This window comes from Falco naumanni, chromosome 13, assembly GCF_017639655.2.
Source record: "Falco naumanni isolate bFalNau1 chromosome 13, bFalNau1.pat, whole genome shotgun sequence".
Classification (NCBI taxonomy): Eukaryota; Metazoa; Chordata; class Aves; order Falconiformes; family Falconidae; genus Falco; species Falco naumanni.
The window spans coordinates 28479693-28495082 of NC_054066.1; the positions used below are offsets into that span (position 1 = coordinate 28479693).

The 15390-nt window shown below is 43.4% G+C and overlaps 1 protein-coding gene across 1 annotated transcript; it reads left to right on the forward strand.

The window, feature by feature from the left end:
• The first annotated feature begins 964 nt into the window (after positions 1-964).
• Positions 965-14549, forward strand: CCNL1 (cyclin L1). Its single transcript, XM_040612770.1, has 11 exons — positions 965-1310; positions 1516-1590; positions 1820-1929; positions 8226-8346; positions 8756-8820; positions 10194-10293; positions 10423-10527; positions 10999-11140; positions 12356-12467; positions 12612-12710; positions 13757-14549. Exons 1-11 carry the CDS (start codon positions 1041-1043, stop codon positions 14103-14105), a joined length of 1548 nt encoding a protein of 515 aa, XP_040468704.1. The 5' UTR covers positions 965-1040; the 3' UTR covers positions 14106-14549.
• The last annotated feature ends 841 nt before the right edge of the window (positions 14550-15390 follow it).

Sequence of the window (15390 nt, forward strand, 5' to 3'; positions counted from 1 at the left end):
CCAGAGGGGGAGGGCAGCTGTGCTGCCCCGGCCAGGGCAACACACTGATAGATTTTCTTCCACGTAATAAATGGTGAAGTTGAGCACTATGAAATCCTGGTGCCGTATTTGTGCAGTTTGCAGGGTGGTAACCAAACGGTCCATGTCTTGTCATAATTATTTTTAGGCAGCAGGTAACATTGCAGTGGAAACACTTCCGACAGTATCAGTATCCTGGGCCAATGAAAGAGGACTATTAGCAGCTCCGAGGTACATTTTTATTGGAAATACTGTATGTGGCACGCCTGTCATCCGAGATCAGTGGAGCTACCATACAGCTACCTACGGTACCTGTTTTAGAGGTTTTTTTATTAATATCCCTTAATAAAATTAAGTGGAAGGTTAACTATTTTGCTGGAGGTATGCTTCTAGTCTGGTAACAGCCCACCTTCTGTCAGTATTGTACTACAGCCATCCCGGTTTATTTTATTACTCATTTTATGGGGTTTTTCTCCCGCATGGGATGCAGCGCAAGCACCAAAGGCCTACAGCAGCTCCTGCTCGCCTCCAGGGCACGAGCTGCTTCACCGATACAGTCCACACAGTTCTCCTTCCCCTTGCTGCTGTGCAGCACACAGTGCAGTTACTATTCAGTTTAGTACCTTTTGGAGCGGATGTACAAAAACCCCACCAGTAACCCCAGCCGCCGCCCGGAAGCCAGGGGGCAGCTGCGGTGGAGCCGCCCCCTCCCCACGGGCGGGCCCACGCGTGCCCTCATTTCCTTCCCCGCTCGCCAAAGGGGATCCTCGCCTCAGGCGAGGCACGTCTGACCCGTGGCGGCCCGCGGGGACAGCCGCGCCGCCCCGCTATCTCCCGGCGAGCCCCGTCGGGGTGGCAGCGCCGGGAGGTGCCAGTGCCACCGCCACCGTAGGCACCGGGTGGGGCGGGCGGACTTTTTTTTCCCGGCGTGCCGTGCGCGGGCGCCGTTGTGTGCTGCGTCACAGCGCCAGCCGCGTTAGTCTGTGCGTGGCCGGCTCCGGGTGCGGACGGGCTTCGCCATCATGGCATCCGCCGCCACACACCCGGCTCCCCCCGCCGCCGCCACCGCTAGTGTTGCTCCCCCGCCGGCTCCCGCCGCTCCGGGCATCCTTATCGGCGACCGGCTCTACTCGGAGGTGTCGCTCACCATCGACCACTCGCTCATCCCGGAGGAGCGCCTCTCGCCTACCCCCTCCATGCAGGACGGCCTAGACCTGCAGTGCGAGACCGACCTGCGCATCCTGGGCTGCGAGCTCATCCAGGCGGCCGGCATCCTCCTCCGCCTGCCGCAGGTGGGTGCGCGTCCCGGGGCGGCGGGGAGGGCGGCGGGGAGGGCGGGCGCCGCCATTGTGGCGCGGCGGGAAGGGCGGGCGAGGCGGCCGCGCGGGGGGGTGGCGGCGCCAGCTGGTGCCTGACACAAAATGGCGGCGCCGGCGGCCGGGCCCGGTGACTGACTCCCGCTCCTTCCTCCTCCTCCTCCCCGCTTTGCGTTCATAGGTGGCGATGGCGACGGGGCAGGTGCTGTTTCATCGGTTCTTCTATTCGAAGTCTTTCGTCAAGCACAGCTTCGAGGTGAGCGCGGCACGGCCCGGCGGGGAAGCCGGAGGGGGGAGACGGGCGGGGGAGTTGGAGGAGCGGAGCGGGCGCTGTTCTGGGGACCGGTGAATTTGGCTAGCCACACGCCAAACGGGACGCTCTCTTGGAGCGTTTAGGCCACGGATTTTTTTGCCCTTTTCTTGTGTAATTTTGGTCTTTATGAGATTAAAACCCATCTGCTTATAGAAACGGGTCTTCCTTTCAGATTGTTGCTATGGCCTGTATCAATCTCGCATCCAAAATTGAAGAGGCGCCTCGTCGTATAAGGGACGTGATCAACGTGTTTCATCATTTACGTCAGTTAAGAGCAAAAAGGTAAGATTAGCTTTGTTGTGAACACAAGCATCTCTTGTCACTAATGTACACTACAGTTTTCAATTCACAGTATTTTTCCAGGCTAAGTTCAACGACCTAAAATTGAGAAGGGAGTGCTCGTTGGCTGCTGTGTAGGCAGTGCAGTTCAATGCTGACTTCTTCTACCAATAACTCTTTTTTTACACTTGGTAGACTCGTCATTACTTACATACTCACAAGTATTGGTTCTAGTTTGAGGTCCATGGTTGTAGTTTTAGGTCTGTTGCTAACTGATCTTTGGTGTCTTGTTCTTGAAAGGTTGTCTTAGGTGTGACTAGCCAATTAGTGGGTTGCTGTATATTCTCCAAACTTTTAACCATGTTCAGTAGTCGTAATGCTTTGCTTTTCTTAATACGTAGCTGTCCAGATGTGGTTATGGTGCCAATAAAGTATTGGTTAATAAAAGATGGCAGCTGAACTTTACCCAGTGACGATAGTGTTACCTTTTAGAAAAACCCGTTTTTGAAAGTGTCTGAGAGAGCGTGGTTTGGCCTACAGTGTTTGCCGCTTTAATGACACCGCTTCAACAAGGAATGTATAATTGAGTCTTGGAAGCTGAAGGCATCTTTAATTGCAGAAAGTGAGACTTGTGTCTTTCACGGTACTGTGTGCTTGTGTCAGTGAAGTTGGAGTGTAAGCTTACCTGATCTGTGTGCAGATCTGGGTAACTGCTGAATTGTAGAGCTGTTTTCAGTTGTGAGTGCCTAATACTGCTTTTTGTGTGTAAAGCGATGTATGTTTTCCTGTGTAAAGCAAATTAACTTGACATATTGGAACAAGGAATGGTTGAAGGGAAAGAATTTTATAAATTGCTATTAGATGCAAAATGCGTTTAAATCTGTCATGCAGCAGTGTTGGTCTGTGAGATTGGAGACGTCAGCTATGATGAAGTAGCTTTACTTATAGTGGCCAGTTGCTTAAAGTGTAAGGTAATCCATAGTTTACAGAAAGGATTTTGGGTTTAGCTAGATTCTCAAATTGACACTTTCATTCCTCTATCACCAGGTTACAGCGGGAATTTAAAATTTAGTGTCGTGTAACCTTTTATGAGGAGTGGAAATCCCTTAGGGAAACGAGCCGTTTGCTTCTGTTGCATCTAAAACTTCCACTTTTAATGATTTGTGCTCATGTTTTTCCTAGTTAGTTTTAGATAAAAGAAGAATGATTTGGTGTTATACTTTGGAACTTAGCTTTGCTGGTTGGTTTGTCTGTTTGCTTTTTAAAAAGTTGATATCCCCGGTGGCCCCGAGAGAATTTTGTGAAGTTATGCTGGATGTTACTCGGTGGTATTGTTTCTTACCGCAGTTGTGATAAGGGAGTCTGGTTATGGGAATTATTGAAGCTGGTTCAGTGGTTCAGAATGTTTTGGCCTTCGTCCAGGAAGTGAAGGTTAATTAATCGTATGCAGTGCTTTTCTTTGCAATGAGAATATGAATTAGTTGTTTCTTTGTGCTGTGCGAAGGATCAGAGAAACTGAACTTAACCTGTGAACTTAAATCTTTCCAGCTAGCCTGTTCCAAATCAGAATGTCACTTGTGCATGTTACATGGTGTCTAAAATGCATCATGTCGAGAGAAATCGTGCACTCCTACCCATTATTTTCTGGAGAAATGGGTATTGTTGCTCTGAGGTTCTGAGTGAATCTGCATGAAAGTAATCTTAAAAATGCTGAAGTCTGAGATTCAGACTTGCCTTTTTTTTTTTTTTTTTTTAGCAAGCAGGATGTAAACGTTTTTCTGTACTTTTTACAAGATTACAGTTACATAATCTGTACACGTTATTAACTTCAACTCTTTTTTCCCTTGCAACCGACTATACAGCGACCAGCTACATTTACCAAAGCCTGGGTGATGTGGAGTGGTACATAAAGATGAAGCTGTCGTCATGGCAACAGTGAGTGAAGTATCGAAAATCCCCAAGGAGAAGCCAGTGCTCTGAGAATAGGTCACTGGAATCGGGGGACTAACAGGTTGGCCGCTGGTGAACCATTTGGAAGAACTCCTGTATCTTGTTATAAGCTTTTTTCTTTGCTGTCCAGGTTTTTAGAATACTAGCTTAATCTTCTTTTGGTTTTTTGTTTCGTTTTTTTATCTGATGCTAACACTTAGGCTCTAGTTAGTTTCTCACACACAACCCAGCACTGAAACAAGCAGTCGGGCTGCTATAATTTCTTTTTGCCTCTAGTCTAGTATTTCTGTTAACTGAAGCTCTTAACCTGCACATGAAGTTTGAGTAGTTTGAGTAGACTTGCTTGCTTTCTTGAACAGTTTTGGGTTCTTGGTTCCACTTTCTGGCTCTGTATAATTGCAGTTTGAATTCATAGTAAAATATGCCTTCACAAGGATACGGAAGTCTTGAATTGTAAAGCTTTTTATACAAATCATTATGTAAGCAGTCCCTTATATGTACGTGTTTGCAGATCTGGGAATTGCACTGGAATTTTCTTTTTGTAAGACCTGTAGTCAACTGAGTTAACTGCTAGGTGGTATTTCTAATACTGAGAAGTAAGAAAAATCTAAAAAAGTGTTTTGGACAAGCATACTTTCGTTTGGATCTTTCACGAGCATATGTCATGTAGTACTGCATGTAAAAATGTTTGTGCATGGAGAAAAAAGCTCGTATTATGAAAATACTGGTTTTTAAAAAATTGTGTGCCGAAACCACTGTGTTCTGAGCGAAGTGCAACTATTGTTTAACATGTAGAATGTAGTTTGAAGTTGATTTTATTTATCTTAAATGTGCCTGAAAGCTGCAGAAAGTCCTTACGGGACTGGAACCAAATGTGACTCCTGTCATTGTGTTATCTCACAAATGTTGGTTTGAGATGCTCAGTCAGCTGTTCTTCTGTTGCAGCAAACAGGTTCATGCAGTTGTGTTGGAAGTGGCCTGTATTAATAATACATACTACTTAGTGTTCCTCAAACTGTTCTATAAATCTGTGGTGCTTGTATTTACGATGTTGGACACAAATATAGAGCTTACTTTCTTCTCTCTTACTTTGACTAGGGTAACAGAGATCTGGTCTTTAAAACGAGATGCTGTTTTTACACTGTACTTGTCAGAAGTACTTCTCGCATTATGAACAAAACTACATGCAGGGCACTTTTCCTCCAAAGTATTAGACATTACAAAGGCATCAAATTTTAATATTACATCAAATGAAGATGTAGCTGTATCAATGTAGGTTTCATTTGTCAGGGGGATTTTAAAAAAAAAAAGGATACTTGTAATTTATTTATTGTTACAAACACATTACAGTGTGTGTTAATCTTCTGGGTTGTTACGCAATCTCAAAATCCCTATGAAGTTTTGTGACTCTGTGTTTGATTGACTTACCTGAACGGGCACTGTGTGCATTCTGTTCCTAAGTCTAAAGTCTTGCCTGGAGCTCTAGTGCTGATCTGTGAAAACAGATTCAAAATAAGAATTTATAATACTAGTTGGCTATATAGGGCTTGAAGCTTATATTTTATATATAAGCTTATAAATTATTTTTCTCTTGTTTGCTACTTGGAACTAAAATGTTTGGACTGAAAACTTAAGTGCAGCAAATGGCAGTAGCACAAAGTTCCTCTTTTTTTCTTTCCTCAGTAGGAAATCTAAGAAATTTTCCAGAGGGAAATCTCTGAAGCTTCCAACATCTAAATAATTGTGCATACCAACACTTTGGAGTTTGTGGCAGAAGTGCTAAACTGGTAAATCTTAATGCAGTGGGGAACTTGATTTCTGCTGGTAATAAGGTGCAGTAAGGTTTTCCACAGATTTTTATTTTGCATAAGTGGAAAAAAAGGCTGCATTTGTCTTTATTTCTGGAAATACGGTCTGGATAATCTGATGGTTTTCATGGCTTCCTTAGATCTGTAGATCTCTCAAACTTTTATCATAAGTGAACAGAGTAACATGGAACCGCAGAGTGAAGCATGCTTCCAGGTGTCTGAATTCTGAGTTTCCTGTCCCTTTGCTGTTCAACATGTACAACCAAAGTATGAACTGTTTGTGCTGATCCTGTGGCCCTGTAGAAGGACAGTGGAAAGCTTGAAATGCAGTAAGGCTCACAGTCTTCCCTGTTGCACTTCAAGTTACCCTATTGTGTTTTCATAATACTGACTTTCTTACATAGCTTTGAGAATGCAAAGACATGGATGATAGTAACTCTCCAGCAGGTTGTTGGGCGGTCCCATGCAGTCATGTTGTCCTGCTGTTGATTTTTTCTTTTTGACTGGAAGTCATAGTTGCCTTAACTGTTTCATCCCAAGATTTTTCGTCTCCTATGCAGTGTTCTGCTAACAAGATAAGCTGAGCCTGGACACCTAAACTCACTCTGGATGATGCCTTGCAGATCCTCTTAATGCCAGTGATCTATAGATAAAATTGTATAAAGTAGTATTGGAGGAAATGTTATATAAACCCAGTATAGCTAGTTGAAATGGATTGAATGTGAGACAATTTCTTGGATTTGAAGAACTTCAGCTTGGTTCTTCCAGTCTCTGTGTTCAGACAGCCTTTATGTGCTGCAGTGTTCAGATAAAATCATAGCCTCTCTACCCAAGTAGTTACTTTACAGAAACTTAAAAAGATTTTTTCTTTTCCAGTGAATTTTGGGGGGACACCAGAACCAATCAAACGGAAGCCCACATTCTGTCTTGGTTATGTTTAGAGCAGCTGAAATCACAAACTTTGTAAACTTGCCCTGATGAGTAACATTAATGCTTAATTAGAGAAGTTACATTTATGTAACGTGGAAAAGATGGCATTTTTTTAGGAGACCAAGGTAGTAAGACTTGCACTTAAATTGTAGGTCCTTCAGCACCAGGAAGCTTCAGTGGTTCATCTCGGACCTCCTGGGAAGTGCTTCTCAGCCTGTTGGGAAAAGCAGGGGGAGCTCACACTTCAAATGCATGGTTATACAATATGGTGCTTGCATTAGTGAAGTGGGTCACTTGTTGTATCCTTTAACCAAGGTAGTAATCATCCTTGTATGTGACTGCAGAAGTCTTCGCATAAATTCATTATTGAAGTTAGGAAGCCCCTCAGCTGGCCTTGTAATTGACCCCGGGGTCTTGAGTCCAGGGGTTTTGAGTGCGTTTTTTCTTCATCTGTGTTCTGTCAGGGAGGAGAAGCGTGATCCACTTGTGGAACTTGCGTGGAATCAAAAAGGACAAGTTAGTAGTGAAATTCTTTGTCTGATAAAATGGAACCTGTATTCTGAATCCACTTTGCATTGCTACTTTTGTTCTTTGAGGGTAATACAAGATAAATTGGTCACCAGTGCTTGGGGTACACTGGGTGTATGATGTGAACAAGCTGTTTTATTGGAGTGTAACTAGTTGCAAAAGCATTCTGCTTTGGAAAGCATCTGGAGTCTCTGAGGCATACTGCAAACAGGGAAAAAGGTGATCTGTCTTTAGGTAGAAGTTTAAAATGCACGATATAGAATGTTGAAAGGTCAAGTCTAAGCACAGACAGAAAAGAATATGAATGGAGTTTGATGCTTGTGCATAAAGTATACAGCAAGTTATCTTAGTTAAAATTTAAAAAATGCTCTGGAGAGTTCACGTGTTGGATTTGGAAGGAATTAGGAATTGATAGTGCTAGACTTGGGAATACTTCTTTGTGAAATGAGTTCTTGTTCTGCAGATGCAAATAGCAGAAGTGGCACGATACCCACTGATCAGTGGGTCAAGCATTCAGAATCACAGGCAGATGTGACACCACTGCAGAGGTTTAAGTCTTTGTTTTACTAGGCTTTTTGTATGTCACAGTAGCAGGGCTGCCTTGTTCTCTGAAGATCTGAATGATCTTGTCTTCCAATGCATGGGGAAACTGCAGTTCATAAAGCACAAGCTTGCTACTTTTGTATCAGTCAGAAAACCTAGCCTGCTTTTGCTTTGAAGGCCTACCTAGCAAAGGCAGTTGTCTCATGTTCCGACCCCCACGTCTGTTGTGAAGTGTAAAGGTTTCTTTGAGGTCTTTGCTGTAAAGGTGATTTTCATTCCAGCAGCTGGGCCAGCATAGTCTGCATACACAGTAGCAAAAAAAAATTTTTTTTTTATCTTAGCCATCTAATCTGTAGTTGGTCAAAAGCAGAAACTAAACTAGTTTATCTAAACTTGGACAGCACAAGATTAATGCTTAAACTTGCTTGCAGGAGTTGAAAAACGGTTTCTGTTGCCATTAGTTGGTTGGAAGGGAAAACAGAGATGCCACTGTTTTTGGATATGCAAAACAGTTTTGATTTTATTTCTTGCAAACTATAGGACTCCAAGCCCCCTGATACTTGATCAGAACTACATAAACACCAAAAATCAAGTAATCAAAGCAGAAAGGAGGGTACTGAAGGAGTTGGGATTTTGTGTTCATGTCAAGCATCCACATAAGGTGAGTTGTCAAAAATAATATAATTGTAAATTCTATTCTGCCTTGATGGCAGCATTGTGAGCTGTTGAACAAGAAACGCAGGTGTTAAAATGACCTGGTTATTTCTTCTCTTTATTCCTTAGTAGTTATAATGAATGCTTTTGGCAGAGTGCTTGGGCAAATAGTCATATTAACTTTGTTAGAAATTGCTTCCTTGGGACGTGTTAAAGGTGACTTTTTGAAAAGCATAGAAAAGTAGTAAAATACAGAATTGTCTGAATATGACTGGATGATGCATGAGCTTACAGTGTATGTATGCCTGGAAAAGGAGGCATTTGTTTTGGCATACTGCTTGATTATACTGTTGCTTTATATGTTAAAACTGAGTCGTGGTTTTCTTTTTCTTCCCCCTCCCCCTCTTATTCCTCAGATCATTGTTATGTATTTACAAGTCTTAGAATGTGAACGTAATCAAACCCTGGTACAGACAGCCTGGTAAGTTGTAATTTTCCATTCTCTTCCTAGCCAGGAAAATAGTAGCAGAAATAACAAGCCTGATGATCCATATGCAAAGCAATGAGATGTAAGTTATTACACAAATACATGATTTTAAAATACTTTAGTGCTTGTTTCTGCTTACTATTTTCGTGGCTTGATTCCAACATAGTAGTGGAGAACTCAATTTAACTTTGTTCTTTTTTCTACTCTTTAATTAAAGGGTAGTCCATGATGGTAAGTCATAGAGCTCTGCCCTCTGCACCTCAGCCCATGACCTGGGGATGGCCTGTTTGGCTGCCCTTCTCTCCAGCCAACCCAGTGCAAGCTCTCATCCGAGATTCACTGAAGTGGTCCATATCCATCGGGCAGCATCTTCTAGTTCTGTCTGGGTGTCAAAAGGATTTGTATATTTGTTTTTAGAAGTAACTGTTAAAAAATGTTTCTAAATGTATTTGTTGCCTAGCTACTGTATACTGTAGTGTATTTAAAGGACACATGGGGTAGATTTTCTGCCAACACTTACTTAGTTGACTTAGCATTTGGCTAAACTTGAGGTTTTTTTTTTTAAAAAAAAAGTAAATTACAGTGCATGCAGCATGTTCACTTAGAAGCCATACTGGGCATGGTTTTCTGTAGAGTCAATACTTACTGACTGCTGTTCATTTCTTTCCTGTAGCACAGTAACATAGAAATCGATGGAGGTCTCTGCTGTTTTTATGTATCTCTTGGCATGTGTTGCTTGGTAGTGCCACCGTGGTGGAAGAACAGTAGCTTAGTGAAGTGGGAGACCCATTACTAACTTGCAGGTCTTTTTCCAACACTCAGTGAGCAAATTGGATGCTTCTTTCTCTGGATGAAGTTAATATGGCTCGAGACACTCATAAGATTCAAATGCAATGTTTTATGAACTTTATAGGTTGCATCTAGCCTCTGGAAAATGGTAGGTTAAAAATGTACCGTGCTTTCATACTTGCATTTGAGTTTTAAGCATATTGGGTTTTAAATATGAGAATGTTTATGTTTAAAGCGAACAGCTGGACAGATGAAAAGTACTTGTTAGATTTTTAACTCAGTGGACACTTCACAGTATAACTTAACATACCTACCTAAGGAAGTAGCCATTACATACGATTACTTGCATTGGGGTTTCAAAACAATGGCAATGGTGCAAACTTTGTTACAGAAGTAACAATATAGACATCAAATACAATAATTTGAAAGAAACCAAGTGTTCAATATAATAACAGAAAAAAAAATAAAGTCAATTGAGTCTCCAGTATTGCTACCCTCTAAATAAAAATACGTAAACTGGAGATCCAGCCTTTCATAATTGTTTGGGTTTTTCTTGTTGTTTTTTTTTTTTTTTTTAGGAATTACATGAATGACAGCCTTCGAACAAATGTGTTTGTTCGCTTTCAGCCAGAGACTATAGCATGTGCTTGCATTTATCTTGCTGCTAGGGCTCTGCAGGTGGGTATTCATCTGTCTTTAGCATTGCCTTTTATTGCTAGTAATTTGGTTTCAAGAAAATGAAAAAATTTTAAACAAATGCTTGGTCTGTAATCTCTGTCATTAAGCTTTTGGTTGTTCTATTTTCAGATTCCACTACCTACCCGTCCTCACTGGTTCTTGCTCTTTGGTACCACAGAAGAGGAGATCCAGGAGATATGCTTAACAACTCTTAAGCTTTATACCAGAAAAAAGGTAACTTTGAGATGTTCGTTCTTCCTGTTCATTTTCCAGTGCAGCTTGAGCTGTCTCGGTTGTCTAAGATTAGGGGTCCTCAAACTTTTTAACCAGGGAGCCGGCGCGCAGATGAAGTGGCAGGCAGTCATCTGTGGCTGCCTGATTTTCCTCCCCCACCACCACCACACCCTGGCAGGGGGGGTTCAGTAAATACCGGGGGCCGGATTGAGGACCCTGGGGGACTGTATCCAGCCTGCGGGCCGTAGTTTGAGGACCCCTGGTCTTAAGATATTTGGGAACACCTCATACAGATCTGCTAATTGGAAAGCCTCTGCTTTGTGGCTCCTCTGAGGGGCGTGTGAGAAGAACTTACAGAAGTTAGTCACATTATGGGACAGATGATTAAAAGATAATTGAATATTTTTCAGAAATGAGATGGAAGTATGAATTGCATTAGTTCAGATTCTTACCACATTGTTACTTTAACAGCCCAATTATGAATTCCTGGATAAAGAAGTAGAAAAGAGGAAAATGGCACTACAGGAAGCTAAACTGAAGGCAAAAGGTTTAAATCCAGATGGAACTCCAGCACTTTCAGCATTGGGTGGCTTTTCTCCTGCATCCAAACCATGTAAGTTTTTCTGAACAGAAACTTGCATAATACTTTTTGATGAGTCTTCTAAATCTGTGTCCCAAGGTGTTAAGAAAAAGCAGTGTGCTCCTTGAGCTTCTAGACAATTTAGGCTTTCTCACAGGACTAAGAAGTAAGAGAAATCTTTCTTTTTTTAAAACAAATTCTAAAACCAGTTCCAGTACGTTGAAATGGCAGATTAGAGGGGGAAGGGATGCTTTACTCCATACCTCCACAGGTGGAAGAGTGAGATATTAATAATACACACCCGTAAGATAATGGTGTTACAAAAATGTCCAGACCCAGGAGTTTGTTACTGTGTTGTGAAGAGAGAGTCTCAGGATTTAATCTGGAAGGGTGATGTAGCAATAGTAGCCTTCATGGTTCCTTTTGCAGCAGGTATCTCTGAAAATCGCTTTCTCTGCCTTTTTTTTTTTTTTTTAATGTACATGTCATCTGTTAAAGTGCCGTGAAGGAAGACAGCTTATAGTCAGGAAATGGAGAAGGCAAAGTCACAGTGCTGGCTTGGCATTAGCGTGAATAAGTTGTGATGCATATCGTGAACTGGCCAGTAAATCCATCTGGACTCTACACTCTGATGGCTATTGAGTGAGGAAGCTGCGCTGTAAGTCCTGATGCAGCACCTCTGCCTTACTGTCGGCAGGCCAGATACAAATGCATCGTTCTTGCATAGTAGCCCTTCCCTGAAAAGGTGAATCAATCTCTGGGCTACATCAGCTGTCTGTAGAGACAGATTGAATTCTAAACTAAGTGAGGTTTTTTTGTTAACTCGTATTTGTACCATTAATATAAAAATGAAATCTAATTCTCCTGTTCAGTCATTATTCTCTATAGTATTGGAAATTAACTGTCAGGGTAACAGTTGAAGTCACATATTTTGTGGGCCATAAGGGCAGCTTTTATTTTGTACTACTTGGGCTCCAGTGGACAAAATCTCTAACCAGCAGCTTGGCTTGAAGGTAAATAGTGGTGTTCTCTGCCCTCCCTGCCAGCAGCTGGCTTTAAACTGTGTATCTCCCCACGAGCATCTCATTGCTGTGTTCTCTTGTAGATGGAAAGATGGAATGAAATAGTAGCTTTTGAGTTCATATTTGTATTTTGTGCAAACACTGGCAAAGGTGTGTAAAGGATAAAATATGTTTAAGAAAGTCTGTGGATAAAATACCTAATTTTGAATTTAAATTCAATTCTTAGCTTCCCCAAGAGAAGTAAAAACTGAAGAGAAGACTCCAGTCTCTGTGAATACCAAAACCATTAAAAAAGAGCCAGAAGAGAGGCAGCAAGCTTCAAAGAGCCCTTACAATGGGTAGGTAAAAGTCTTCCTGATGAAGAGGATACTTCTGTAAAGATGGTTTCTTCAGCTGAAGTACAGTCTACTTCTGAGCTAGTTCATGGAAGTAACAAGTGCCTCAGGTGTGTAACTTTTTCATTTATTTTTTTTCCCCCAAAGCATGAGAAAAGAAAGCAAGAGAAGTAGAAGCAGCAGAAGTGCTAGTCGATCTAGGTCAAGAACAAAGTCAAGGTCTCGATCACATACTCCTAGGCGGCAGTAAGTAGTGGATTTTGCGTTGGGTGGGGTGGGGTTGTGGGGCAGGGGCAGGGGTTTTTGCGGGATTTTCTTTTTCATCCTACTTAGTTCTCCAGGATATTTCAGCAGGGCTTTTCACTTTGAATAAGTAGGGTTGCTGCAAGTAGCCTGTAGGTGCTTAGTACAGGCTTTTAACTGCTGGCCAGGAAAAGCGTGAGACTTGGGTCTGGCTGTAGGCTCTCGGTTCCTGACATGAAGCAGTTCTGTTGGTAACCATGCCGTTAACGGTTGAAGCTGTAAAAGCTTTGCTGTAAAATGGAAGCTTAAGACTATCCTAACAGCATGTGTACACGATGAGTCTGTGATGGAAGGAGTGTAAGGTAGCCTTAGCCTGTGTGATGATGTTCCCCGGGAATCCATTGTAAATGGGCGCAGTCTCTTGGGACTCGGCCCGCTGGGAAGGGGTGGGACGTGCCATAGGGGCCAGATACACTGTCGCAGCTTTCTTCTGAAGGCGTGCGAGGACGTATCTTCAGTCAGTGTTACATGGGGCTCGCTCTGGCTCTTCAGTACTCTGCCTCTCTTCTGTGACTGGGGAAGAGGGGGAGCTGTGCAGGGTGATGTGCTGATAGCTGCTGGCTTTACGTATATATATATCTATCTATATCTTTTTAAAGAATCTTCAGGCTGACATCCAAGTTGGAGACTGCCAGCTTGGATCTCAGTGAAGTGTTTCCCTGAGTGTTGCAGACTTGGGCTTGGGCTGATCACTGAAGGAAAAAAGGCAATAACCAGTTTGCAATCTGGTGTTGAGGGGAAGATGAAACAATTACAAGAAGCACTACATTCTGGGTTTGGTTTGGGCTTTTTGTTTTCAAAGGAAGTCAACTCAAAGGCATGTTCGGGGGGGGGGGGGGAGGGGGGGGTCACTCATTCATCAGCTCTCCCTGTGGAATAGTCTCTGACTTCTTCCTTCTTCCAGTAACTTGGAAATTCCTAAACATTGATTGGGGTTTTTTTTGTTCCATGTGGAAGGCTTGCTTTAACTTTTAGTGCTTTTCTGTAAGCTACAACAATAGGCGGAGCCTGTCTGGGACATACAGCTCAAGGTCAAGAAGCAGGTCCCGCAGCCACAGTGGCAGCCCTCGCCGACACCACAATCATGGCTCGCCACACCTGAAGACCAAGCATAGCAAGGAAGACCTGAAGAGTGCAAATAGACATGGTCACAAGAGGAAAAAATCGCGTTCACGTTCTCAGAGCAAATCCAGGGATCATTCTGATGCTGCCAAGAAGCACAGGCACGAGCGGGGACACCACAGAGACCGGCGCGAGAGATCCCGCTCCTTCGAGAGATCTCACAAAGGCAAACACCACGGCAGCAGCCGGTCAGGACACAGCAGGCACAGGCGCTGAGGCTTTGCTCCTGCACCAGATTCTAGTTCAGTCTGTATATAATAAAGGGACTCTTATTTGCAAAGAAAGGAACTGAATAGGATTTGATTAATTTAAACCCAATATCTGATTTTTTTCTAAAACATGTAGAAGACTTTTCTTTTGGGAAAGAAACTGTTACCAATTTTTGCACATAATACCTTAGCAGTATCGGATTGGTTGGAAAACAGCGATAAGGCTATATTGTATGTATTAGAGTTGTGTATTGTTTATTGATATGAGAACTGGAGAGTGAGTTTCTGTAAAAAGGCAAAATGTACCTTATTTTTATACAAGTCAATTGCAGACACTTATATTTAAGTATAGTTATTTGTTTAAACAATGGTGGATACTTTCTTACACTGGTTTTAGTCTGCATGTGTTAAAAGATTTTTACAAGAAATAAAATATAAAGCTTTTTTTTAACTGCCTGTTGCATGTCAAATGTATTTGAACTAAACTGGATTTTCTTAAATGCTGTTGCTGTGACCAGTGGATGCAGATAGGACACTGGGGACGGTGATGTGCTGCTCATGTGAACACAGGACTCGGTCTGTGCCCTTCCTAGGGGAGGCAGGTCTGCCCCTGACACCCGTGCCGCGCTGGGACCTCTGAAGCGTAGTGTGGGAACCTGTGATAGCTGCCTGGCACAAGCCACAGGTAGGCTACTGGTGGGGGCTACTCATGGCCCGGCTTGCCTCCTGGCTGCCCCCGGGGAGACGGGATCCCTTCCCAGCCCACCTCTGGCAGAAGCAGGTGAGTTGCTGTCACCTGCTGTTTGGCTTGGTTGTGCTGGAAGCGCAAAGTAGGCAAGTAGTGTCCCTGGGGGATCGCGTTGGGGAATTTTTATTTCCCTCCTGTTCCCGCTGGTGGGGTGAGGCAGTAGAAAGAAAGATCCTGTTGGTGGCGGGGCTTGGGGAAACCGGCTGAAATGGATTGTGTGCGCCCCAGTGCAGAGCGGAGCGCTTGCTGCGGGGGATCCGAGCGCCTGGCCGTGGTTGCAGGAAAAGGAGAGGTGAAATAAATGTGTGAGGGGCTGGGTTTGCTCTGCAGGTGCTGCTCGGGGCGGGGGGGGCGTGTAAGAAAACCTGAAACGTGAAGGTGTGAGGTGTTTGCACTCCTCGGCAGGCTTTATTTGCTATAACCGGGAGTCCCTTCAGGGGTGAAGCTACTAATGCAGCACAAAAAGACCTTTGCTCTCCCCACAAAAAGATCTCTGCTCTCCCAAAACGCTTCTCACAGTTTAACTGCTCCGGCTGAGGGGGGC

What these genes read in the sequence shown, in the direction of transcription:
- CCNL1 (XM_040612770.1), top strand. Translation starts at nt 1,041, where the DNA reads ATGGCATCCGCCGCCACACACCCGGCTCCCCCCGCCGCCGCCACCGCT. An exon ending in TCCTCCTCCGCCTGCCGCAG is followed by an intron (nt 1,311 to 1,515) that starts GTGGGTGCGCGT and finishes TTGCGTTCATAG; the next exon opens with GTGGCGATGGCGACGGGGCA. An exon ending in TCGTCAAGCACAGCTTCGAG is followed by an intron (nt 1,591 to 1,819) that starts GTGAGCGCGGCA and finishes TCTTCCTTTCAG; the next exon opens with ATTGTTGCTATGGCCTGTAT.